The sequence below is a fragment of the Heteronotia binoei genome, chromosome 19 (genome assembly GCF_032191835.1).
Source record: "Heteronotia binoei isolate CCM8104 ecotype False Entrance Well chromosome 19, APGP_CSIRO_Hbin_v1, whole genome shotgun sequence".
Taxonomy (NCBI): Eukaryota; Metazoa; Chordata; class Lepidosauria; order Squamata; family Gekkonidae; genus Heteronotia; species Heteronotia binoei.
The window spans coordinates 14,927,648-14,953,936 of record NC_083241.1 but is presented as its reverse complement, the minus strand read 5'-3'; the positions used below and the strand labels follow the sequence as shown (position 1 = coordinate 14,953,936).

General features: G+C 50.9%; 1 protein-coding gene across 1 annotated transcript in view; it reads right to left on the bottom strand.

Moving 5' to 3' along the window:
- Positions 1-26,289, bottom strand: part of AGBL1 (AGBL carboxypeptidase 1) — a 686,235-nt gene that overhangs the window by 458,387 nt on the left and 201,559 nt on the right. Inside the window, exon 18 of the mRNA XM_060260374.1 lies at positions 1,824-2,004. Coding sequence (XP_060116357.1) covers positions 1,824-2,004 — 181 coding nt within the window. The remainder of the gene's footprint in view (positions 1-1,823; positions 2,005-26,289) is intronic.

Genomic DNA, 26,289 nt, shown 5'->3' with positions numbered 1-26,289 from the left:
ATATTCCATTTGTGCTTCCCAAAGTTGGGAAATACACATGCAATCTCCAAAATTGTAACATTGGATTAGAATATGTATTCAGGTGGGTAGCTGTGCTGGTCTGAAGCAACAGAACAAAGTCTGAGTCCAGTGGCACCTTTAAGACCAACAAAGTTTAATTCAGGGTACATAAGAACATAAGAGAAGCCATGTTGGATCAGGCCAATGGTCCATCCAGTCCAACACTCTGTGTCACACAGTGGCCAAAAAACCCAAGTGCCATCAGGAGGTTCAGCAGTGGGGCTAGAAGCCCTCCCACTGTGCCCCCCCCCCCAAGCACCAAGAATACAAAGCATCACTGCCCCAGACAGAGAGTTCCAACAATACGCTGTGGCTACTAGCCACTGATGGACCTCTGCTCCATATGCTTATCCAATCCATTCTTGAAGCTGTCTATGATTTTGTATAAAGGTATAAGCTTTTGTGTGCATGCACACTTCTTCAGATATGTTGAAACAGACTTCCTCAAATTTTACATATAGGTAGAGAAAGGGTGGGGGGTTGGTAGCCACGAAAAGCTGGTTAGAGTCAAGATGCATAAGTAACTGGGCAATAAGTATAGCTAGATTGGATTAAAGTGGTTGGCAAAACCTGTGAATGGCAGCAGATTAGCATAGCACAAGTTAACAAAGTTGTGAGAACTAAACTGGGGCTCAATGTATCTAAAGAAGTGTATATGCACATGAAAGCTTATACCCAGAATTAATCTATGTTAGTCATAAAAGTACCACTGGACTCAAACATTTTTGTGTTAGACTATTTGTGAACATTCTAGGGCTTTTTTTGTAGCAGGAACTCCTTTGTATATTAGGCCGTACATCCCTGATGTAGCCAATCCTCCTGGAGCTTACAGTAGGCCCTGTAATAAGAGCCCTGTGAGCTCTTGGAGGATTGGCTACATTGGGGGTGTGTGGCCTAAAATGCAAAGGAGTTCCTTCTACAAAAAAAGCTCTGTGTGAGACCATCATAGCCACATTAGCCAATGGCCATTCAGACTTGCCAATAGATGACAAATAGTTGTTAGCTGGAGAGATGGGTAGGGAAATAAAACCAGCTCAAGATCGAGCTGGAATTCCTTCACTAGGGACATTCCCTCTTTAAATATCTGAAAGGCTGTCATTTAGAGGAGGGCAAGGAGCTGTTCCACTTGGCAGCCGAGGATAGGACCCGAAGCAATGGGCTCAAATTACAAGCAGAAAGGTACCAGCTGGACATTAGGAAAAAAATGTTTTACAGTCAGAGCAGTTCAGAGGTGGAACCAGCTGCCTAGGAAGGTGGTGAGCTCCCCATCACTGGCAGTAATCAAAACGGAGCTGGATGATTATTTGTCGGAGATGCTGTAGGCTGATCCTGCATGGAGCAGGGAGTTAAGACTAGATGGTCTGTATGGCCCCTTCCATCTCTATGATTCTACGAACACCCTTAATTTCCGCACAGGTATAGGCAGGAGGTAGGAGCCCCGTGGCACAGAGTGGTAAAGCTGCAGTACTGCAGTCCGAGCTCTCTGCTCACAACCTGTGTTCGATCCCCAGCAGAAGCCGGCAGCCAGCTCAAGGTTGACTCAGCCTTCCATCCTTTCGAGGTCGGTAAAATGAATACCTAGCTTGCTGTGGGGGGGGGGGGGGGAGTGTAGATGATTGGGGAAGGCAATGGAAAACCACCCTGTTAAAAGTCTGCCATGAAAACGTCGTGATGCGACGTCACCCCAGAGTCGGAAATGACTGGTGCTTGCACAGGGGACCACCTTGACCTTTTTAAAAAAGACCTGCCCTCGTCGCACTCACTTGCCATTGATGACTCCATCTGGGTTCAGCATGGGAATGATCTTGAAGATGAAGCAGTGCCTCAGGAGGTCTGCAATGGGGTCATTGCTCAGGAGGAACTCCAGTGTCCCCTTCATTACCCAGCTGGCATTGCTTTCTCCAGGGTGGACACGGGCCGTTAAGACCACGTAACGACGGTCACCTAAAAAAAGTCATGAGAAATGCTTAAAATCAACTTCACAGATATACAAATACATCCCCCCCCCTCCCATTCCTTAGGGTTTTCCTGCATAGTTGGGATCACTGTTTTTATCCCACCTGCTTTTCGGGGCATTTACTGCATTTTATACCATGTCTATGTCATTGATACGCAAATAGATACAAACACAGGTATTGGTTTTCATGACAATGTTTCTATCAGATTTTGTTAATACGGCTGGGGGAAAGGGCAATTGCAGTTTTGTCCTGAGTGTAGGGAAGCCGTACAAGAAACGTGAACTTTGAAACTGAACCAGAGTTGTCAGGTAGTTTGATTAACATCTCTACTTGTAAGCCTTGCAACAAGCCAGAAGAAATGTGCTCCATAGTTTCAAGAGAAGTTTTGTGGGGGGGGGGGGGGGATGGGGTGGAGGAGGTTCTCCCAAAACAATTTTGGATACACGGTGAATTTTCTTCTCCACCTCACCAATGGTGGACTGTTGGATGAAAAAACACCCAAGCTTTCAGTTTTATAGAGGAGAAGGGAGGGGAGGGGAGGGGAGGGAAGAGGGGGGAGATTGGATTTATATCCCACCCTTCACTCAAAGTCTCAAAGCAGCTTACAATCTCCTTTCCCTTCCTCTCCCCACAACAGACACTCTGTGAGGTAGGTGGGGCTGAGAGAACGCTGAGAGAACTGCTGTTAGCAACTCTTTCAAGAACTGTGACTGACCCAAGGTCACTCAGCAGGAGCATGTGGGGGATCAAACATGGTTTTTCCAGAGTACAGCCTGCACTCCTATAATGTACCACGACGGGAGACGAGAGTAGGGCAACATGCTTTATTGCAGGTACATTATAAGGTAAGGTGCACGCAGGCCGGGTCCCGCTTATATATACAACACCCGGGACAACCTCTCGGTGTGGCCAGCCCTATCCAGGCTGTTTGGGCTTCCCGCCCTAGTCGGTGGTTGGTGGAGTGTTCGCGCGCTTTGTGGTGCCGATAAGGGACAGCCCCTGGCATTACCGCACCTGGCCGTTAGTGGCGCAGTGCCGCCATTTTGTTATTGCGTTATTACGTAATGGCGGCCTTGCGATACACTACACTCCTCCCCCCCTAGTTGTTGTACATAGTCCTGTAGGTAGGCGGGAGGCCGGCGCTCCCATGTTGACCGTCTTGGGGTTGCTTGCGGTGTCGGGGCGGCCTCGGCTTCAGGGTTTCCTCCAGGGGCTGACGCGTCAGTGGGCGGCAGGTCTGGTTCAGTGGGTCGGTTCGGCTCCGCTGGTGGAGGCGGTAACGGTGCCGGTGCGGCGATCGCTGGCGGCTCCCCGGCCCCTGCTTCTTCACCCGCTTTGGTTGGTACCTCCGGTAGAGTCCGGTGGCGCATCTGGTCGATGTGCCGATGTAGGACCTGGCCCCCCTCTGTGGACACCTCGTAGTGGCGGGATCCCACAACCCGAAGTACCCGCCCCGCTAGCCACTCCGGTCCCTTAGCGTAGTTGCGGGCGAATACTGGATCCCCCGCGAAGAACCCCCTAGCCGCGTCTTGGACCTCGGGGGATCCGCACACGTCCGAGGCTCGGTCGGGGTGCAGCCTGTCCAACCTCATGGTGAGCTTGTGTCCCATGAGGAGCTCAGCTGGGCTAACCCCCGTGACTGGGTTGGGGATGACCCTGTTGTCAAACAGGAATGCGGCTAATCTGTGGTCCCAGTCGCCCTGCACGACTCGGCCCAGGGCCTCTTTGGTCGTGCGGACCATCCACTCCGCTTGGCCGTTGGTGGCCGGGTGGAAGGGGGCAGACCTTATGTGTCTTATCATATACCTCTGGAGGAACGCCTGGAATTCCCCCGAGGTGAATGCAGTCCCGTTGTCTGAGACTAGGGTGTCCGGGATGCCATGGGTGCACAGGACCCTGCGCAGCGCTCGGATCGCGGCCGCGGACGAGGTGGACCCCACGGGAATGACCTCTAGCCATTTCGTGTATGCATCTACTATGATCAGGAAGATCTGTTCCTGGAAGGGCCCCGCGAAGTCTATGTGGAGCCTGGATCAGGGTTTCCTTGTAGTTTCCCACCGTGTGGCCGGGGCGCTGGGCGGTTCTGGCCACGACTCCTGGCACGCGCTGCATCTCCGGACCCAGTTCTCTATCTCCCCGTCCATTCCTGGCCACCAAACATAGCTCCTAGCTAAGGCCTTCATTCTAACTATGCCGGGGTGGGTTTCGTGGAGCGATTCCAGGATCCGCTTCTGTAGAGGGGGGGGGACTACCACTCGGCTCCCCCACAGCAGGCACCCTTTGTGGGCTTCTAACTCATCCCTTCTCGTTTTGTAGGGCTTGAATTCTTCCCCCATGTTCCCTTCCGGCCACCCCCTCACCACCCAGTCGAGAACCCTTGCCAGTGTCTTGTTTTTCCCTGTGGCCTTGGCCACGTCCGCGGCGTGGAGAGGCTGGTCCGGGAATGACTCAACCAACATGATGTGGTGTGCTGGGGCTGGGTCGGGGCCCGTGTCCGGGAGCGGCAAACGGCTGAGCGCGTCCGCATGGCCCATTGCCTTGCCCGCTCTGTGTACCAAGGTGTACATGTAGGAGTTGAGGAATTGATTCCACCCCAACACACGTTGTGACAGGATTTGGGGGGTTTGGGCGTCCGGGGCCAGCAGACCCAAGAGCGGCTTGTGGTCTGTGGCGATTGTGAACTTCCGCCCGTACAAATAATCATTGAATTTGTGGACCCCCGCTACGATGGCCAGAGCCTCCTTGTCGATTTGAGCGTAATTGCGCTCTGCGGAGGTGAGCGTGCGGGAGTAGTAAGCGACCGGCACCTCCCTGCCGTCCGGTAGCTGATGCCCCAGGACTGCACCCACCCCATACGGCGAAGCGTCACAAGCCAGGATTACCGGTAGGCGCTCATCGAAGTGATGCAGCACCGCATTGGAGACCAGGACGTCCTTCACTGCCTGGAAGGCGGCGGCCTGTCGCTTGCCCCACACCCAAGGAGCTTTTTTGTCCAACAGCCGGTGTAGGGGTTCAGCAATGGCCGCTTTATGGGGTATGAACGTGTGATAAAAGTTGAGCACCCCCAAGAAGCTCTGTAGCTCCGCTTTACTGGTGGGAGCCGGAGCTTGAACGATAGCCCGGGTTTTTTCTTCCGTCGGGTGTATGCCCTCAGCGTCCACTGCGAATCCCAGGAACTCCACCCGCGGTACTGCCAGCAAGCATTTCTCCCACTTTACCTTTAGCCCCGCAGCTTGAAAACGACGGAGTACTTCCCTGAGGCGGTTGCTGAACTCCTCAGGGTCCAGGGCGGCGATTAGAACATCATCGAAAAAGGGCTGGACTCCGGGGATCCCTTTAAGGAGAGCATCCATTATACTTTGGAAAATCCCCGGAGCCACGCTGACCCCAAACTGTCAGCGCCCTGAAAGCCCCCCTGTGGGTCACAATAGTCTGGGCCTCTGCCGTTTTGGTATCCACCGGGAGCTGTTGGTAGGCTTGTGCCAGGTCCAGCTTCCCGAAAATCTTTGACCCCGCCAGGGCCGCCAATACGTGGCTGACTACAGGCACTGGGTAGGGGTTATCCTGGAGTGCCTTATTTATTGTGCACTTGTAGTCTGCACATATCTGCACCTCCCCATTTGGTTTGACCGGGGTCACTATGGGGGTTTCCCACATGGCATAATCGACCGGCTCCAGGACCCCTTGTGCCGTGAGGCGGTCCAGTTCTGCCTCAATTTTGGGCTTTAAGGCGAAGGGGACCCTTCTCGCCTTGAGCCGGATCGGCCTGACCGTCGGGTCGAGCGGTAGGGAGTTGGCCGGCCCCTTCTAGCTACCCAGCGACCCGTCGAACACATCAGGAAACTCTCTGCACACCTCCCCACACCGTTTGCGCCACCCCCTCTATGCGGATTCCCAAGGGGCCGAACCACGCGAGTCCCAGCAGGGTGGTAAGCGGCTGCTTTACCACCAGGATGTCTAGCGGGCCCTTAAAAGATCCCTGCTCTACTTGTACCCTGGCCCACCCCGCAATTTGTACCGGGTTCTTCTGAAAGTCCCGTAAAATGAAATCTGCCGACCGCAGCTGCACCCGCTGGCGGGGGCGCAGCTTCTTCAGGGTCTCCTCCACGATTATGGAAATGGAGGAGCCTGAGTCCACCTCCATGAGGCATGGGGACCCTTCGATGAGGACTTCCATTTTTATCTTGTTGGGGGTGGTTAGGGGCAAGTTCAGTACCTGGAGTGTGGTGGAGGCTGTGGAGTGGGACTCGGAGGCCTCCTGATGTGTGGTCGATCTCCGGCGGTTGGTCTTGGCTCGACAAGCCTGCACTATGTGGCCGGTCTTCCCACAGCTCCTGCAGTCCCAGGTCCTGTACTGGCAGTCCCTTCTGTCGTGGGGGTCGCCGCAGCTGGCGCACTTCATGGCGGGCGGTCTCTCCATAGTTCGGGGACGCTGTGGAGCTTGGTTGGTTGGCCCTGATGGGCGGCGCAGCTGGAACGTTTCTCCTTCCTCCAGGCGGTCGGGGTCCAGCTCCTCGTGGTGGATGGCCTCGGATCTTGCCTTGGGGAAGGTCCGGGTGGTCCTCTCGAACGCCACGGCTTCGCTGAAGGCGCTCTGGAGAGTGAGCTCTTCCTTCGCGAAGAGCTTCTGCTGGAGCCTCTCATCGCGAAGGCCCCAGGCGAACCGGTCCGCCAGTCTCTTCCAGGCTCGGGAAGTTGCAGCTGCCTGCGATCTGTCGCAGGGCCGCCAGGTAGTCGGTGGCCGATTCTCCCTGGGCCTGGTCCCTCTTGTGGAAGAGGAACCGGCGGGCCACTCTCGAAGGCTGTGGCAGGAAATGGCCCGTGAGGAGCTGGACGACCTCCTCATAAGACTTCTCGGTGAGTCTGGCGGGGGCCGAGAGACCCTTCGTGATCTCGAATGTGGCGGCCCCACAGACGCTCAGGAGAACGTCCCTCTTCATGCTGTCCTCGGTTATACGATTCGCCCTCAGGCAGCAATCAACCCGCTCCGAGTAGGACTCCCATCCTTCAGGGTTCGCTGGGTTAAACGCTACGATGTGACTGGTGTTCCCGCTCTGGCTGGCCATGGTGGCTGTAGGGGCGGTCGTGGCGATCGGTTGCCCGTAGGTCTCCTGTGTAGCCCGGTTGTTGGCAGGGCTAGAATCCCACCTTCGTCGCCACTATAATGTACCACGACGGGAGACGAGAGTAGGGCAACATGCTTTATTGCAGGTACATTATAAGGTAAGGTGCACGCGGGCCGGGTCCCGCTTATATATACAACACCCGGGACAACCTCTCGGTGTGGCCAGCCCTATCCAGGCTGTTTGGGCTTCCCGCCCTAGTCGGTGGTTGGTGGAGTGTTTGCGCGCTTTGTGGTGCCGATAAGGGACAGCCCCTGGCATTACCGCACCTGGCCGTTAGTGGCGCAGTGCCGCCATTTCGTTATTGCGTTATTACGTAATGGCAGCCTTGCGATACACTACAACTCCTAACTACTACACTGAACTGGCTCTCTAGAGTCTAGATGCTCAAGAGATTTGTTTAGCTGCCAGTACTGGCCGTTGGGTCACTACAGGCTCAGGGAGCCTTTTACACCAGTGTCAGCTACTCTCATCTGAAGCTCGAAGTCTGCACACTGCATATTCAGGTACTGACATCTACTACTCTGCCACCCGATTTCAAGTCCCATTCAAAGTTTTTCAGCAAATCTGGAATGAGAATGGAATATCTCCTTTCTGAAAATGATGAGCCTTGACAATCTTGATCCGTTGCTGGCAGCCAATCTGACAATTATCTGATGTAGTGTGACACTCAATGAGGGAGCAATTTTCCTATTACCCAAAAGCAGCCATTGATGGCCTTGTGCTTTTCCCAAGACTATTTTGTTATCCTTCAGTGGAACACTTCTGAAAGCTTCTGAAGCTACATTTTCTCACTTTGTGTAACTTGGGAGTCATAAGAGCCCCGGGGAAAAGACAAAACAAGAACACTATCTTGCCCTTTTGAGAGATCAAAACAAGCACGCTCTTAACACTGGCAAAGAATTTGCTCCTTCAGTTGCAGTTGCAATGGGAAAGGGGTGCTGAGAGAAGCCGCTCCTCCCTTCTTCATGCCCCATCCTAATCTAAATTTGGAGCCCACACATGCCTGATGATTCAATTTACTTAATGAAAACTGGAAATTTTGGACACAGAATAGGGTTGCCAATCCCCAGGTGGGGGCAGGGGATCCCCTGGTCTGGAGGCCCTCCCCCCGCTTCAGGGTCGTCAGAAAGCAGGGGGAGGGGAGGGAAATGTCTGCTGGGAACTCTATTATTCCCTGTGAAGATTTATTCCCATAGAAAATAATGGAGAATTGATCCATGGGAATCTGGGGCTCTGGGGGGGGGGGGAGGCGTTTGTTGAGGTAGAGGCACCAAATTTTCAGTACAGCATCTAGTGCCTCTCCCCAAAACATCCCCCAAGTTTCAAAATGATTGGATCAGGGGGTCCAATTCTATGTGCGCCAAAAGAAAGTGCCCCTATCCTTCATTATTTCCTATGGAGGGAAGGCATTTAAATGGTCTGCAGTCCCTTTAAATGTGATGGCCAGAACTCCCTTTGGAGTTCAATTATGCTTGTCACAGCCTTGATCTTGGCTCCACCTCCAAAGTCTCCTGGCTCCACCCCCAAAGTCCCCAGATATTTCTTAAATTGGACTTGGCAACCCTAACACCGAATGGCTCACTTTGACCTGAGCTCTGCAGCAGTGTGGTGTAGTGGCTAGACTGTCAGATTAGAAGACCGAGGTTCGAACCCTGCACTGCCATGGATCCTGCTGGGTGACTTTGGGCAAGCCACACAGTCTCAGCCTAGCCCAGGCCTCATTTTGGACAGGAGCTCACAGGAGCAGAACTCCGGAACCTCTAAATTTTATTGTGCTCTTTCTTTTTTACCTCCCCCCCCCCCCGCAAAAAAAAAAAAACCCTTGCTTCTGGGCTCTGTTGTTCAAACCCCCGGGAGAATTTTGCTGAACTCTAAGATTTGACAAACTTTCTAATATTTTCCCTAATAAAAAATGAGGAAATAAGCAAAACATATAAAGCAGACAGATAGAAATCTTCATCATGCCACTGTGGCCACACAGGAGAAAGTAATACAAAAAGCATGAAGGGAGTAAGGTTTTATTATGAGAATTCTAATTCAAGAAGCATTTTAAGACAGTTGCTGAGCTGATATAATTGAGTACATCTTCTGGAGACGTCAGGGGTGTGTGGCATATGCAAATGACTTATGCATATGACTAATGAGCTCAGGCACCTCTTTTTCTACGAAACGACCCCTAGCCTTGCCAGTGTCACGGGGTGGCTGTGGTGAGGATACAGTGGAGAAAAGGAGAATGAGATAAGCTGATCTGGGTCCCTCTTGGAGAGAAAGGTGGAGTATAAATGAACCAATGGCTTGCTTCCTGGTTAGGCACAAAGATACTTAGTTGAGTTTTTCCCATTTCCAGATAATTTTGCTGGCTGCACCCTCCCCCTCCCCTTTTCTCTCTTGGTCCCCCTCCCCAATGCAGTGATTTAGAGCTTTTCTGCGGTCTCCTTGCCAGATGAAACCAATGGGGTCATGCAATTGTGGCTAGGAATTGGACTCTGGAGGGCCTCTAATGGACAACAGCTGTAAACAGCACAGAGCCAACTCCAACGTTCTCTCTCTCTCTCTCTCTCTCTCTAATTCCAGTCGACAATTACAGCTTGAACAATTCTTATCTCTTCCCGGCAAGGCGGGAAAAGTGCAGCTTGTTAATTGAGAGACCTTGTTCCGACTCATGGATGCCTTTGTGTGTGTGTGTGTGTCAGAGATAAACACCCAGAGAAAGAATAAATATCCTGTCTCTGATACAGCCCTGCACTCTGCAGCCTGCTTTCAAGGTGGGACCCAGTGACTGCCCCCCTCCTGTGTGGGGCCTGGGGGTCGCGGTTCCCTGGTATCCAATGGAGGGGGCTTTGCCTCTTGAACGCTCAGACCCTGGGAACCTTGTCAGTCTCCGAGGAGCTACTGGACTGGAATCCTGCTCTTCTGTTGCAGACTAACATGGCTACCATCGGAAGTTTCCCTAATGTCTTTCCTAGCATCTGCTTGCTCCGTATTTGAAACACTGAAATCTGGAGACCGACTCCCATAGGGTATAATGGAGTATAATGCTTCTCTGGAGCTCTGGGGGAGCTGTTTTTTGAGATAGAAGCACCATATTTTCAGCACAGAATCCAGTGCCTCTTCCCAAAAATACCCTCAAAGTTTCAAAAAGATTTGACCAGGGGGTCCAATTCTATGAGCCCCAAAATAAGGTGTCCCTATCCTTCATTATTTCCAGTACAGCAAAGGCATTTTAAAGGTGTGAGGTCTCTTTAAATGTGTTGGCCAAAACTCCCTTTGGAGTTCAATCATGCTTGTCACAACCTTGCCCCTGGCTCCACCCCCAAAGTCCCCAGATATTTCTTGAATTGGACTTGGCAACCCTATTAACACTGTATCCTGCTTTGACACACATTGGATAATGCACTATAGCTATCATTTGCAACTGAATATTCCATGCAACAAGACTGCATCATCCAACAAGTGTGGAAGCAGCATTCAGGCACGAAAAATCAGACCGTAGATGAACCCTCAATGAACCGAATGTACAAGTGCTGCAAAGAAAGAGGACGACTGCAGTTCAGCCTGAGAGCTGAGAAACCATAAACGAGACCTGCACATTCGAATCAAAACAGCCTTGCCATCAAACTCAATCACAGAGCCTGTGCTGAGTTCACTGGGAGAGTTAAGGAAGTTCTTAAAGCCATGAAATCTGAGCCAGCCCCTGGATTTTATGTGGGGCCTCCTGGTTCTATTTTGCTCTTAGACATGCGAAAAATATAACAATGCCACTGAGAATACAAAAAGCACTTCCCTTTATCACCGCAAAACCGTAGCCTGCCTCCAAACATTTGCAATTCCAGAGCAAAAGCACTTCTGGGCAGCCCCTCACATTTCAGATTTATGAAATCTATGAGCGCAGATTGCACTGGAGAGTTCCGCTGCCAAACTCAGCACAAGGGTTCACCCCAAATACTCACAGGGATAAATGGTGGTGGGAGCTGACAGAAGTCACCTCAGCGGTCTCTGGACCACAGCGACAGCCCAGCTCTGCTCAATGCCAATCTTGGACATGAAACTTCCAAAGAACTCGAGTTTGGCAAGATTGTAAAGGCCTTGGGGCAGAGACCTTTGCATAGCGTGCGCTGATGTTATTGCACTCCCTGCATCAATAACAGAAGAGCCGCTGTGCTCACTCGAGTTAAACACTTTGGCTGCGGTCGCATTGAAGGCTTGGTGCGATCTGGCTGGGCCTCTTTGGTGTAGTGGTTAAGTGTGCGGACTCTTATCTGGGAGAACAGGGTTTGATTCCCCACTCCTCCACTTGCACCTGCTGGGATGGCCTTGGGTCAGCCATAGCTCTGGCAGGGGTTGTCCTTGAAAGGGCAGCTGCTGTGAGAGCCCTCTCCATCCCCACCCACCTCACAGGGTGTCTGTTGTGCGGGAGGAAGGTAAAGGAAATTGAGAACCGCTCTGAGATGCTGAGATTCAGAGTGGAGGGTGGGATATAAATCCAATATCTTCTTTTGAGAGCCAGTTTGGTGTAGTGGTTAAGTGTGTGGACTCTTATCTGGGAGAACAGGGTTTGATTCCCCACTCCTCCACTTGCACCTGCTGGAATGGTCTTGGGTCAGCCATAGCTCTGGCAGAGGTTGTCCTTGAAAGGGCAGCTGCTGTGAGAGCCCTCTCCAGCCCCACCCACCTCACAGGGTGTCTGTTGTGGGGGAGGAAGATAAAGGAGATTGTGAGCCACTCTAAGACTCTTCGGAGTGTAGGACGGGATATAAATCCAATATCTTCTTCTTCTGTTTGTGGTGGTTTAAATAGTTGTGGGACATTTTGATCAGACATCCCACACTGATCCAGCTTCACCGTACATAGTCCAACTCGCCATATGGTCCAACATTCAGATTGTTGCAGCATCTTTTTTTTTGTCTTTTATCCATACGCATAAGAATGTATCTGAAGCTCTGGCTCCTTTTTGACAGCTGCCACATACTCCAGCCCCTCTTAGCCTCCTTTCCTTTGCCTCTCTTCCTTGGAATACATGAGGAAGGAGTGCACATTTACATAAGAGTAGTTCCATTGACTTCAGTACATTTACCCTTGTATCAATCATAGAATGCTCTCAAACATAAATTCTGATGTGGAACAGGAAAGAGGGTTTGGGGGAGGGATTTGTTGCTCAAAAACAACTCCCCCAGGAACTCACAATTCAGAATGACTACTTGGGCCATGGTGACTGACATTGCCAGGGGCACTTATGCAGATATCACTGCCTGATCCAAAAGAGGGGGGAGGGAGGAAGGAGGTGGGAATGGAAGGGAAGGTTCCTATTTCCCAAACAGTGTGACTTTCCAAGAGCAGAGTTCAGACATCTGGAAACGTGGAATAATGCGCAGAGATCAGAAAGCATCGGATTTCCTCTGGTGGCCGTTTACTTTGTATCTAATGGATTTTACAATGGGGTGAGTATGACTGGGGAATGGCTGCCAGATGTGGGTGTGTGACCATGCCCATTTAATCCACTAGGGCCCAGCAACTATATCGGGCCAAACTGCCTGTCCGACTGCAGCCTTTGAGAGTGTTTCTCTGGTTTGGATAAGGGTCTAAAGAAGGCTTTTGACTTTCCCATCAAAATCCATGGAAGTTATCAAAGTTCCAAGTAGGCTGGGTTCATGGCATGCTCACAATGGTTGACCAGAACAACAAAACATGAGGACTTGCACTTAAGAATGGGTCCCATCAGCGGTCTCATGTGCAGCTACAACTCTGGCACAAGCTCAGGAGAAGTGCTTTTCTAGTAAGGTGATAGATCAGTCACCAGGAGGCGTAACTTGCATGAAAGTCTGCTAGAGTGAATCTGGTTGCTACTGCTGAGCAATGTTGGAAGGGGAGAGGAAGGGGGAGGGGGAATCTTCTGTTTGCTTTGAAGGATTCAGCACCCTTCAATAATGTGGAGGAGGAGATTGTATTTATACCCTGCCCTTCACTCAGTCTCAGAGCGGCTTACAACCTCCTTTCCCTTCCTCTCCCCACAACAGACACTCTGTGAGGTAGGTGGGGCTGAGAGGGCTCTGAGAGAACTTGTGACTGACCCAAGGCCACTCCAGCAGTTGCATGTAGAGGAGTGGGGAATCAAATCTGGTTCTCCCATATTAGTGTCTGCGCACTTAATCACTACCAGGGCTCTTTTTGAGCAGGAACGCATTTCAGGTTGGCTTGGTGTCAGGGGTGTGGCCTAATATGCAAATGACTTCCTGCTGGATTTTTTAAACAAAAAGCCCTGTGTGAAACAATGGTAATGTCAGGGGGTGTGACTTAATATGCAGATGAGTTCCTGCTGGGCTTTTTCTAAAAAAAAAAAAAAGCCCTGATCACTACACCAAACTGGCTCTATACGCCAAACTCTCATCACATCTTCTTTCTCATAGCACCAGGCAGACGTAAGGCTGCTCAGTGTTAATGCATACCATGAGCAGACGGCATTATTACCCAATGCTGGCAATGCTACCCACACAGCAATTATGCTCCCGCACTGCAGGGGATCTCCAATGAATACAAGAAGCTACCATATACTGAATCAGATCGCTGGCCTATCAAGGTCAGCATTGTCTACTCTGACTGGCAGCTGCTCTCCAGAGTCTCAAGCAAAATGAACCCAATGTTAGCCGCCCTGAGTCCGCTTGCGGAGAGGGCGGGATATAAATTAAAGGTAACAATAATAATAATGTTTTCCCCCTCACCACCTACCTGGTCCTTTTAACTGGAGATGACAGGGATTGAGCCCGGGACCTTCTGCATGCCAAGCAGAAGCTCTGCCTCTGAGCCACAGCCCCTTATCCTTAGTCAGAGCACTGGTCCACCAGTGTCCGTCTTGTCTGCTGTGAGTGGCAGCCACTCCCCAGGGTTTCAGAAAGAGGTCTTTCACACCACCTACTACTTGATCCTTTGGGCTGAAGATACTGGGGACTGAACTTGGGAACTTCCATGTGCTGAGCAGATGCTAAGTCACTGGGCCACAGTCCCTTGCCCTGAGTCAGAGCACTCAAATATCACAGTCATTCTTGTCTTCTCAGGCCAGCAGTCACTCTCCAGGGTTTCAGACAGAGCTCTTTGATGCCACCTACCACCTGATCCTTTTAACTGGATATGGCGCTTTCTGCATGGCTAGCAGATGCTGTACTGCACAGCCCCTCTGCGCCTTTGTTCTTGCTTCGGAGCACCATCCACCATCCAGTAAAGTTGCAGAATTCCTCCCCTGCCTTTCAGTGTAAACTGAACCCCTCCCAAAGAAACCACTGCATGAGTTGTCATCAAGAACGTATGCTAAGAATCAGGTGATGGACACAAATGTGGAACCTAGGCTGGATTGTGCCCGAGGTCAGCCTAGAACATGACACCCCCGCTGGTGAGAATCATCCAGGTGGCCCCCGAGATCTGAGGATGCCTGAAGTGAGCCGAGGGCCTCCTGATATGTGTGTAAATTGCAGGCAGGCTGCGCCAGGTTGCGTAACGGGCAGAGGTCCTTCAAGGCTATCCTCCAAGGCCGGCTCTTTAAAAGCATCAGGTGACTGTTTTGAACAGAGCCCTTATTGGATTCTGGGGAAGGTGCCAGAGAGCTCAGGTTAGCTATTTATCTCTGCAGAAACCTCATGTGGCACATAACCTTCTCGGGGAATGTAAATAATAAAAAGGGGGGAAAGCACAGGAACCTTTTTCCGCTACATAAAATCTCATCCAACACATCACGTCTTGTTACACCGCATTACATTCTGACATGCCCAGAATATAATGCAGGGCTAGGAACAGATGCAGCCTGGAAGAGGTGAATGAGAAAGCGGTCTTCCTTTTTTAAAAATAAAAATTGGCACGGCACAGATGATGTGCCTTAAACAGAAGAGTGAGAGACAGAAATTCTTCAGGATTGATTACTTAAAGTAAACATGGACCGTTTTCGCACACAGCTTACCTCGCAGTCACAATCCTGTTCGCAGCATCCGGTCGAATTTCCCACCATCTGCGCCGAAGTTACAGGAAGTGCCGCAGCTTTTGCGTAGCAAACGTAAACCGCGAAAACCCAGTTTACGTTTGCTACAAAAACCCGCGGCACTTCCTGTAACTCCGGCGCAGATGGTGGGAAATCCGACCAGACGCTGCAGAGGGAACAGGATTGTGACTGCGAGGTAAGCTGTATGCAAAAACGGTAATATACTCTGGTGAAGTTGACTGCTTACCCAAAAAAATAAAGGCACAGTTTAGCCTGCTTATGGAATGCAACGATTCAAATGATGGAATTGTTAATTGATACGCAGAGTTATCTGTAATGCTTTGACCCTTTCTTAAGATACTCTTTTCTGTGTTTGGAGGTTAGGTAATTGATGAATTGTTTTGTAATGTACTGCATGCTAGATTTACGCTATATGTGGGTGTTGTTGTTGTTTTTTTTTAAGTGAGAGACAAAAATTCAACAGGTGCAGATTTTTTCCCAGGATAGCAATGTGGCAATGTAAAGCTCTTAGAAGAAATCATTCCTAGTTTTGGAATTGAGTATCACCAGTCATCTGACAACATCTGAATATCTTTCTGTCTAAATCGCCTGGTGAGACGAAAGAGACTGTGGTCCCATGACTAAGAGGAAACAGCCTGAAACTGAATCCTTGTGAGACAGAGGCCATTAAGGTGGCCAGACCGCCAAGCCCAGGCGGGGATCGCCCCACTTTCAGGCTCCGCCCCCCCCCCAAATTACCCCCTCTTACCTTGGAGAAGTCGGAAATAACCATGACGTGCCTATGTAACCTGGAAATGACATAGGCATGTAGGGAATATCAGGTGGTGACACTCTAGTTTTTAAGCAAAACTCTATGATTTGTAGCTAATCTACCATTGAGTTTTGCCAAAAAAAAGAGAGAGAGAGAGAGAGAGAGAGAGCATTGCTGCCCAATGTCCCTGGCATACCTACAACACTTTGTAGGCATGTCATAACACTCTTTCCCACTCCAGGAAAGGTCTTTCCCACCCCCTGCCGGCATGCCATTGGGACCTGGCAACCCTAGAGGTCTTGGTGGGTGGGAAGGTGGAGGTCATACAGGACATCAGCCTTCCCATTTTCAGTGGGGATCAGGTGACCCCAGCTGATTTGGTAAAGAGCCTTGGGGTTATACTGGACTCAACATTATTGCTGGAGAACCAGGTTAATGCAGTTACAAAAAAAGCACTTCCTTCCAATTTCATCTAGGCTGAAAGGTGTCCCTGTGATGGAGAAGAGCCAGGTGGGCAAGTGATGCTGTGACAGAAGAAGAAGAAGATATTGGATTTATATCCCGTCCTTCACTCCAAATCTTAGAGTCTCAGAGCGGCTCACAATCTCCTTTACCTCCCTCCCCACCACAACAGACACCCTGTGAGGTGGGTGGGGCTGAGAGGGCTCTCACAGCAGCTGCCCTTTCAAGGACAACCTCTGCCAGAGCTATGGATGACCCAAGGCCATGCTAGCAGGTGCAAGTGGAGGAGTGGGGAATCAAGCCCGGTTCTCCCAGATAAGAGTCCATACACTTCACCGCTACACCAAACTGGCTCTTTGGTGATGGGAGTTATGATGATGGAAGGGGACACTGGTGTCTCTGTGACTGGGAAAGGTGCTCTCCTCTGGATTGACAGCCTCCTTTCAGCTAAACGAGGCGGGACATGGTAGCCTTTGATGCATTAACACCTCTTGATTGGATGGTCCAGGTTTTTTCAGGCTTGAGCCGAAGCCCTTGAGGTTGGCTAAGGGCCTTGGAGCACATGTGTGGGTGTGGGGGGAGTCTGTCCCAGACTGTTGATGTTGCTGTTGGTTTTTGGCATGCGTTAGGAGAGCTGTCCATCGTGTGTTGTGCAGGAGAGCTGTCCATCCATGAAAGGTGGCAAAGGGGAATGATGCTAAAGATGGCTGCAGAAACACTGAGGAGGGGAGCATCATGCAACCAACGAAGCTAGTAACCTAGCTAGTAACTGTCCTTCCATTTGTTTTGTTTCATGCACCCAGATCTGATCTTATAGTACTCTTGAGTTTGTGTCTTGTAGAAATAAAGTGGTTTAATAGAGAGAGTCTGCCCAAGTCCTTACCCACCTGCCTTGGTACTTGGCGTGCTACAGTGATGCACCCCTGTGGTGCCAGCCTCAAGAGACTCACAAGAGAGGAGGGGAGGATTTTATCCAAGGCGGTGGCAGCGACTATAAAAGGGAGGGGTGGACAGTGGCTAGCCTTACCCCACAATGTGACAGAGATCACAGCAGTCCCCTACCTTTACTTGGCTCATCTGGCCACCTGAATCCATGCCACAGACTAGACCACAAAATCCTAGAGTTGGAAGGGACCTCCAGGATCATCTAGTCCAGCCCCCTGCACAATGCAGGAAATTCACAAATACCTCCCCCTGGTGCTTTTTTTTTTTTTTTTTTTTTGAGCAGGAATGCACAGGAATGCAGTTCTGGCTGGCTTTGCATTAGGGGGTGTGGCCTAATATGCAAATTAGTTCCTGCTGGGCTTTTCCTCCACTTGCAGCTGCTGGAATGGCCTTGGGTCAGCCATAGCTCTGGCAGAGGTTGTCCCTGAAAGGGCAGCTGCTGTGAGAGCCCTCTCCAGCCCCACCCACCTCACAGGGTGTCTGTTGTGGGGGGAGAAGATATAGGAGATTGTAAGCCACTCTGAGTCTCTGATTCAGAAAGAAGGGCGGGTTATAAATCTGCATTATTATTATTCTTCCTACAAAAAAGCCCCATGTGAAACAATGGTGACATCAGAGGGGGTGGCCTAATATGCAAATATGTTCCTGCTGGGCTTTTTCTACAAAAAAGCCCTGCCTCCCCCTAAATTCACAGGATCAGCATTGCTGTCAGATGGCCATCCAGCCTCTGTTTCAAAACCTCCAAGGAAGGAGAGCCCACCAACTCCCTAGCAAGCCTGTTCCACTGAGGAACTGCTCTAACGGTCAGGAAGTTCTTCCTAATGCGGAAACTCTTCTGATCTAATTTCAACCCTGTGGTTCTGGTCCTATCTTCTGGGGCAACAGAAAACAATTCCAGACCGTGATGAGACACTCATGGAGACTCCAGTTGGTACAAAATGCCGCAGCTCAGCTACTATTGTGAGCTAAAACTATAATACAATACAATAATATGATAATAGGTGAGAATACACAAATACATAGAGACACAGACAAAACTCTCAAAGAGTGTATTCATGGAAGATTGTAGAGCACCAAAGTGCAGGGAGTCAACTTGTAGTCCACATCCTCTATATGACAACCCTTAAGTACTTGAAGAAGAAGACGATGATATTGGATTTATATCCCGCTCTCCACTCCGAATCTCAGAGTCTCAGAGTGGCTAACAATCTCCTTTAACTTCCTCCCCCACAACAGACACCCTGGGAGGTGGTTGGGGCTGAGAGGACTCTTACAGCAGCTGCCCTTTCAAGGACAGTTCTGCGAGAGCTATGGCTAACTCAAGGCCACTCCAGCAAGTGCAAGTGGAGAAGTGGGGAATCAAATCCAGTTCTCCCAGATAAGAGTCCACACACTTAACCACTACACTTAACCACTACACACTTAACCACTACACCAAACTGGCTCTCAGTTTAAAGATGGTGATCATATCACCTCTCAGCCGCCTCCTCTCCAGGCTAAACATCTCCAGTTCCTTCAACCTTTCTTCATAGGACTTGGTCTCCAGACCCCTCACCATCTCCGTCGCCCTTCTCTGAACCCATTCCAGCTTGTCTAGATGCTTCTTAAAATGTGATGTCCAAAACTGAACACAATACTCCAGGTGAGGTCTTACCAGAGCAAAGCGATACCATCACTTCATGTGATCTGGACACTACACTTCTGTTCATACAATTCAAAATTACATTTGCCTTTTCAGCCACCGCATTACACTGTTGACTCATGTTCAGCGTATGGCCCACTAAGACCCCTAGATTCCTTTTGCACATACTACTGCTAAGACAAGTCTCCCCCATCCTATAACTATGCGTTGGATTTTTCCTACCTAAATGCAGAACTTTACATTTCTCCCTGTTAAAATTCATTTTATTAGTTTTAGTCCAGTTTTCCAGCCTGTCAAGGTCATCCTGTATCCTGTTTCTGTCTTCTTCTGTGTTTGCAACCCCTCCCAATTTAGTATCATCGGCAAATTTAATAAGCATTCCCTCTATTCCTTCATCCAAATCATTGCTAAAGATGTTGAACAAAACAGGTCCCAGGATAGATCCTTGAGGCACTCCACTTGTCACTCCTCTCCAAGAGGCTGAGGAACCATTCACAAGCACTCTTTGGGTGCGATCTGTCAACCAGTTACAGATCCACCTAATCGTAACAAGGATCCAAACAACATTTTACCAACTTGTCAGCAAGGATAGTATGTACCACCAGGGCTCTTTTTTTTTTAAAGGAGGAACGCACAGGAACGCAGTTCCAGCTGGCTTGGTGTCAGGGGGTGTGGATGCAAATGAGTTCCTGTTGGGCTATTTCTAAAAAAAAAAAACCTGTGCAAAACAAGGGCGATGTCAGGGTTGTGGCCTAATATGCAGATTAGTTCCTGCTGGGATTTTTCTACAAAAAAAAGCCCTGGCCACCACAACGGAGCACAGGGATGCCAGCCCCTAAGTGGGACCCGGGGATCCCCCAGAATTACAGCAGAACAACTTCAAAACGCAGTGAGTCGGAAGGCTGCTGATTTGTGAGATCTCAAGAAATGAAGGAGAGGCGCCCTATTTCTGAACGCTGCTTTCCTCAACAACTCCTTTCCATCATGAGATTTTCTCCTCCTCCTCCTTCCTGGCAGTTTTATCTGCTGCCTCTTCCAGTATTGTTCTTCCTGACCTTGACCCCCCCATTTCACGTGGGCAGGCCTGCTTCCAGGCTCCTGACGTGGGGCGGGAGGGGGGAGCGGAGCAGTTCCTTCTCCCCTACAGACCTGACATTCATATCACCCCTCCATCAATATGCATGTTTGCCTTGCTATTGTCACAAAAAGGGAATGTCACAATCGCTCAACAGTTTCGCCCCTGAACCGCCTATTCACCACTTTCATATCCTGGTGGGGCTCTTTGGCGAGCTGCGTTGCCTGGCAACAGCCTTTTGTGCCAGCGTTCTTTGAAGCCGCTCACCTTTGGAACGAAGAGATGCTCGGGAAAGATTGGGCCAGAAAGGGAAGAGCCCCAGACCCCAGGCTGACAATCCCTCCCACTGAAAGCTTCCAGGCTTGAGAGGCTAGTTCGGCCTTCCTTCAGACTCAGTGCCAAGAAGCAGAGCAGAGGGATGAATGACGGCCCATTTGGCCTAGGAGCCCTTCTGAAGCATCTTCCCTTTGTGTGGAGAACAGACATGCTCCAGCCAGAGAGACACTTTTAAAGCCTTTTTGATGGGCGAAAGGAATTCAGTTAACCAGCATCTTTCCCATGCAGTCCGGTATAGACCAAGCAGATCTGGACTCAAATCCCTCTTCAGTCTTAATTTAATTAATTACTTTTAAAAATCTGGTACGGTGTAAACCAGGGGTGGCCAAACTTGCTTAACGTAAGAGCCACACAGAATAAATGTCAGAAGATTGAGAGCCACAAGACAGGAACATCAGATGTTTGAGAGAAGGAAGGAAGGAAGGAAGGAAGGAAGGAAGGAAGGAAGGAAGGAAGGAAGGAAGGAAGGAAGGAAGGAAGGAAGGAAGGAAGGAAGGGAGGGAGGGAGGGAGGGAGGGAGGGAGGAAGGAAGGAAGGAAGGAAGGAAGGAAGGAAGGAAGGAAGGAAGGAAGGAAGGAAGGAAGGGAGGGAGGGAGGGAGGGAGGGAGGGAGGGAGGGAGGGAGGGAGGGAGAGGGGAAGTAGAAAGAAAGCAACTTCAACTTGAAATGCATTATACAAGCTGCCAGCTGGCTTGGCTTAGAGAAGTGATCTGAAGAGAGAAATGCCTTCTCCAAGCCAGCTGATAGGGCAGTGGGGGTTTCAAGAGTTGCACAATATGTGTGAAAGAGCCACATGTGGCTCCCAATCCACAGTTTGGCCACCCCTGGTGTAAACCAAGAAGACTGGGGTTCAAATCTGTCTTCATTTTTAAAGCCTTGAGGGGTGATTTGGTCAACCATCTAAATTTGATCTGGTACTATGGAGTTCAAGAAGGCCTGAGTTCAAAGTTCTCATCAGTTAGAAAGCATTGGTGGGTGACTCATTTGACTACCCTATCAAAGAGATGGGCACAAACCAGGCAATGCAAATTAATTGTAGGTTCAATTTGCGTAAGGAAGATGCAAAATTGGGACAACTCCTTTACCACATGTTCTGGTCATCCTTAGAAGGCAAAAGAGAAGAAACCTTGGCCAGACAGGTGTCACCAACTCCTGTAGGAACCACTGAGTTCATTTTTGCTGAGGATTAAAGTCCCTTTTATAATGCAACACAAGCACCAGGTGAATTGTGCAAGGAGACAGTCTTCTTCTGGAGATCCCTGTTGGGTGGTCAAAGATGCACAAGCCTTTGGTTGGCTTCCACTGCTCTCACATGCATATTCTCTAGCCTGGAGCCATGTATGAATTCAAGTCCTTAGAGGATGGCGCAGAATTGTTTTCTGTGGCCCCAGAAGGTCAGACCAGAACCAAGATTGAAATTAAATCAAAGGAGTTTCCGGCTCAACATTAGGAAGAAATTCCTGACCGTTAGAGTGGTTCCTCAGTGGAACAGGCTTCCTCGGGAGGTGGTGGGCTCTCCTGCTTTGGAGGTTTTCAAACAGAGGCTGGATGGCCATCTGACAGCAATGAGGATCCTCACTGAATTTAGGGGGAAGTGTTTGTGAATTAGCTGCATTGTGCAGGGGGTTGGACTAGATGACCCTGGAGGTCCCTTCCAACTCTATAAATATTCTATGATTCTATGCCTAAGCAGGAAAGGCGTACAGAAAACTATCCTGGAGCTGAAGTCCTGGGTGGAGGTAGAGGTTATGGAGTCTTGGTTTATTTGCTGCAAAAACAAATTTCTGGGCAGATGGAGCACTATTCCTCTGACTCTGGAGACCTAATGTATGTTCTAGAATAATCTTCTGGGCAGGGCTTTTTCTTTTGTAGCAGGAACTCCTTTGCATATGAGGCCACACACCCCTGATGCAGCCAATCCTCCTGGAGCTTACAGTAGACCCTGCATTAAGAGCCCTGTAAGCTCCTGGAGGATTGGCTACATCAGGGGGTGTGTGGCCTAATATGCAAAGGAGTTCCTGCTACAAAAAAGCCCTGCTTCTGGGACTGATTCACCCAGCTATTCATTTTCAATATGTGATTCAAGCTGACTTTTGGAGGGAGGGGGGTTAAGAAGGAGAATGTGATGCAGCGTGATTCTTCCCCATACGTGCAACTGCAGCCGCTGTTGCTGAAAATATCTGTATCTTGTGATTGCAATGGCTGAACATTAATTTCACTGACCTGGTAACCAACAAGAACTCTGAATGGATGCGCCGTGTTCTACTCCCAAGTGTCTCACGAGCCTCAATGTGTTCAGACAGAAAGAGGGTACTTGACTACTCACAGTCGCTCTCGTTCTCTCTTTATTAAGGAACTCCAAGCTACCAAAGGGATGAGCCTCTGTAGAGCACCCAATGTAGTCTTTAATCCAGACCGAGGGCTGGCTCACCCTGCAGCCGGAGTGTACAGCTCTCTGTCCCCACCTAGTGGTCCACAGTTAAACTTTCAAGACTCATGCCTTTCTGAACATATTGTATTGCATCAGGTAATCCAATGTTAAAAGTGACACATTCCTGACTTCACTATGCGGTGGGGCTGCCATTCTTTTAGCTAAATCTCATCGGATGGACTGACATTTTCTGTCAGAGAATTAGTCTTGTATTAGACATGCTTTCAATGTTTATTTGCCCCAAGGGGAGCTATAACCTGCCTTTAGCACAACTGGGAGAGAGAGATTTGAATTAAAATGTGTAAGAATAGGGGTTTATTTATTGGTAAGGAGCGGAGCAAGGGCCCTCTTGCACCAACACAGATGCACATACAACTGTGTATCATGTTTGAGACCATTCACAGTTGCTGCTTTGTTCAAATATTCAGACTATCTGAATGGAGGTGGCATCTAATGAATTTATTCAGTATCAGCCACGGCTTGCAGAATCAGAATCTACAGCTTCCTCCTTTCTAACCAGTTTGGTGTAGCGGTGAAGTGTGCAGACTCTTATCTGGGAGAACCGGGATTTGATTCCCCACTCCTCCACTAGCACCTGCTGGAATCGCCTTGGGTCAGCCATTGCTCTGGCAGAGGTTGTCCTTGAAAGGGCAGCTGCTGTGAGTGCCCTCTCCAGCCCCACCCACCTCACAGGGTGTCTGTTGGGGGGGGGGGAGAAGGTAAAGGAGATTGTAAGCAGCTCTGAGGCTCTGTAGGGCGGGATATAAATCCAATATCATCATCATCATCTTCTAGCATTTCCATTTTCCTGTAAGCACTAAAATGTGCAGTTTTGGTTCCTTTCCTGCAGTCAGAAGCATATGCATAATATTCCCAATGCCTACAGTTGCCAGCTTTGGAAATGCCTGCAGACTTGGGGGGAGAGGTGGGGTTTGGGGAGGGTGGGGTTTGGGGAGGGGAGGGGCCTCAGCAAGGTCCAGTGCCATAGGCTCCACCCTTCAAAGCAGCCATTTCCCTCCAGGGAGCTGATCTTGTTTGCCTGGAAATCAATTCTAATAGCAGGAGATCTCCAGGTGCCTCCTGGAAGGTGGCAACTTTATCAATGGATTTTGAGATGGATGGAGACTCAGGGTGTGATCACACTGGGAACTGGGCATGGCAGTATGCCAGCTTTGGAAAAGCTGGTGCTCTTTGATGCACCCTGGTCATTCAGACAGCCCCTGCCCTGCTGCCAGGAGAGGTACGGGCTGCACACGTGCAAGAGGAGCATTCAGACTGCTCCTGCGTATGTGGGCTGGGTGCACTGTGCACCCTGGTCATTCAGACAGCCCCTGCCCTGCTCCCAGGAGAGGTATGGGCTGCACACGTGCAAGAGGAGCATTCAGACTGCTCCTGCATATGTAGGGTGGGTGCACTGTGCACCCTGGTCATTTAGACAGCCCCTGCCCTGCTGCCAGGAGAGGTACGGGCTGCACACGTGCAAGAGGAGCATTCAGACTGCTCCTGCGTATGTGAGCTGGGTGCACTGTGCACCCTAGTCATTTAGACAGCCCCTGCCCTGCTCCCAGGAGAGGTACGGGCTGCACACGTGCAAGAGGAGCATTCAGACTGCTCCTGCGTATGTAGGGTGGGTGCACTGTGCACCCTAGTCATTTAGACAGCCCCTGCCCTGCTCCCAGGAGAGGTACGGGCTGCACACGTGCAAGAGGAGCATTCAGACTGCTCCTGCGTATGTAGGGTGGGTGCATTGTGCACCCTGGTCATTTAGACAGCCCCTGCCCTGCTGCCAGGAGAGGTATGGGCTGCACACGTGCAAGAGGAGCATTCAGACTGCTCCTGCGTATGTAGGGTGGGTGCATTGTGCACCCTGGTCATTTAGACAGCCCCTGCCCTGCTCCCAGGAGAGGTACGGGCTGCACACGTGCAAGAGGAGCATTCAGACTGCTCCTGCGTATGTAGGGTGGGTGCACTATGCACCCTAGTCATTCAGACAGCCCCTGCCCTGCTCCCAGGAGAGGTACGGGCTGCACACGTGCAAGAGGAGCATTCAGACTGCTCCTGCGTATGTGGGCTGGGTGCACTGTGCACCCTAGTCATTTAGACAGCCCCTGCCCTGCTCCCAGGAGAGGTACGGGCTGCACACGTGCAAGAGGAGCATTCAGACTGCTCCTGCGTATGTAGGGTGGGTGCACTGTGCACCCTAGTCATTTAGACAGCCCCTGCCCTGCTCCCAGGAGAGGTACGGGCTGCACACGTGCAAGAGGAGCATTCAGACTGCTCCTGCGTATGTAGGGTGGGTGCATTATGCACCCTGGTCATTTAGACAGCCCCTGCCCTGCTCCCAGGAGAGGTACGGGCTGCACACGTGCAAGAGGAGCATTCAGACTGCTCCTGCGTATGTAGGGTGGGTGCATTGTGCACCCTGGTCATTTAGACAGCCCCTGCCCTGCTGCCAGGAGAGGTACGGGCTGCACACGTGCAAGAGGAGCATTCAGACTGCTCCTGCGTATGTAGGGTGGGTGCACTATGCACCCTAGTCATTCAGACAGCCCCTGCCCTGCTCCCAGGAGAGGTACGGGCTGCACACGTGCAAGAGGAGCATTCAGACTGCTCCTGCGTATGTAGGGTGGGTGCACTGTGCACCCTAGTCATTTAGACAGCCCCTGCCCTGCTCCCAGGAGAGGTACGGGCTGCACACGTGCAAGAGGAGCATTCAGACTGCTCCTGCGTATGTAGGGTGGGTGCACTGTGCACCCTAGTCATTTAGACAGCCCCTGCCCTGCTCCCAGGAGAGGTACGGGCTGCACACGTGCAAGAGGAGCATTCAGACTGCTCCTGCGTATGTAGGGTGGGTGCATTGTGCACCCTGGTCATTTAGACAGCCCCTGCCCTGCTCCCAGGAGAGGTACGGGCTGCACACGTGCAAGAGGAGCATTCAGACTGCTCCTGCGTATGTAGGGTGGGTGCACTATGCACCCTAGTCATTCAGACAGCCCCTGCCCTGCTCCCAGGAGAGGTACGGGCTGCACACGTGCAAGAGGAGCATTCAGACTGCTCCTGCGTATGTAGGGTGGGTGCACTGTGCACCCTAGTCATTTAGACAGCCCCTGCCCTGCTGCCAGGAGAGGTACGGGCTGCACACGTGCAAGAGGAGCATTCAGACTGCTCCTGCGTATGTGGGCTGGGTGCACTGTGCACCCTGGTCATTCAGACAGCCCCTGCCCTGCTCCCAGGAGAGGTACGGGCTGCACACGTGCAAGAGGAGCATTCAGACTGCTCCTGCATATGTAGGGTGGGTGCACTGTGCACCCTGGTCATTCAGACAGCCCCTGCCCTGCTCCCAGGAGAGGTACGGGCTGCACACGTGCAAGAGGAGCATTCAGACTGCTCCTGCGTATGTGGGCTGGGTGCACTGTGCACCCTGGTCATTCAGACAGCCCCTGCCCTGCTCCCAGGAGAGGTACGGGCTGCACACGTGCAAGAGGAGCATTCAGACTGCTCCTGCGTATGTGGGCTGGGTGC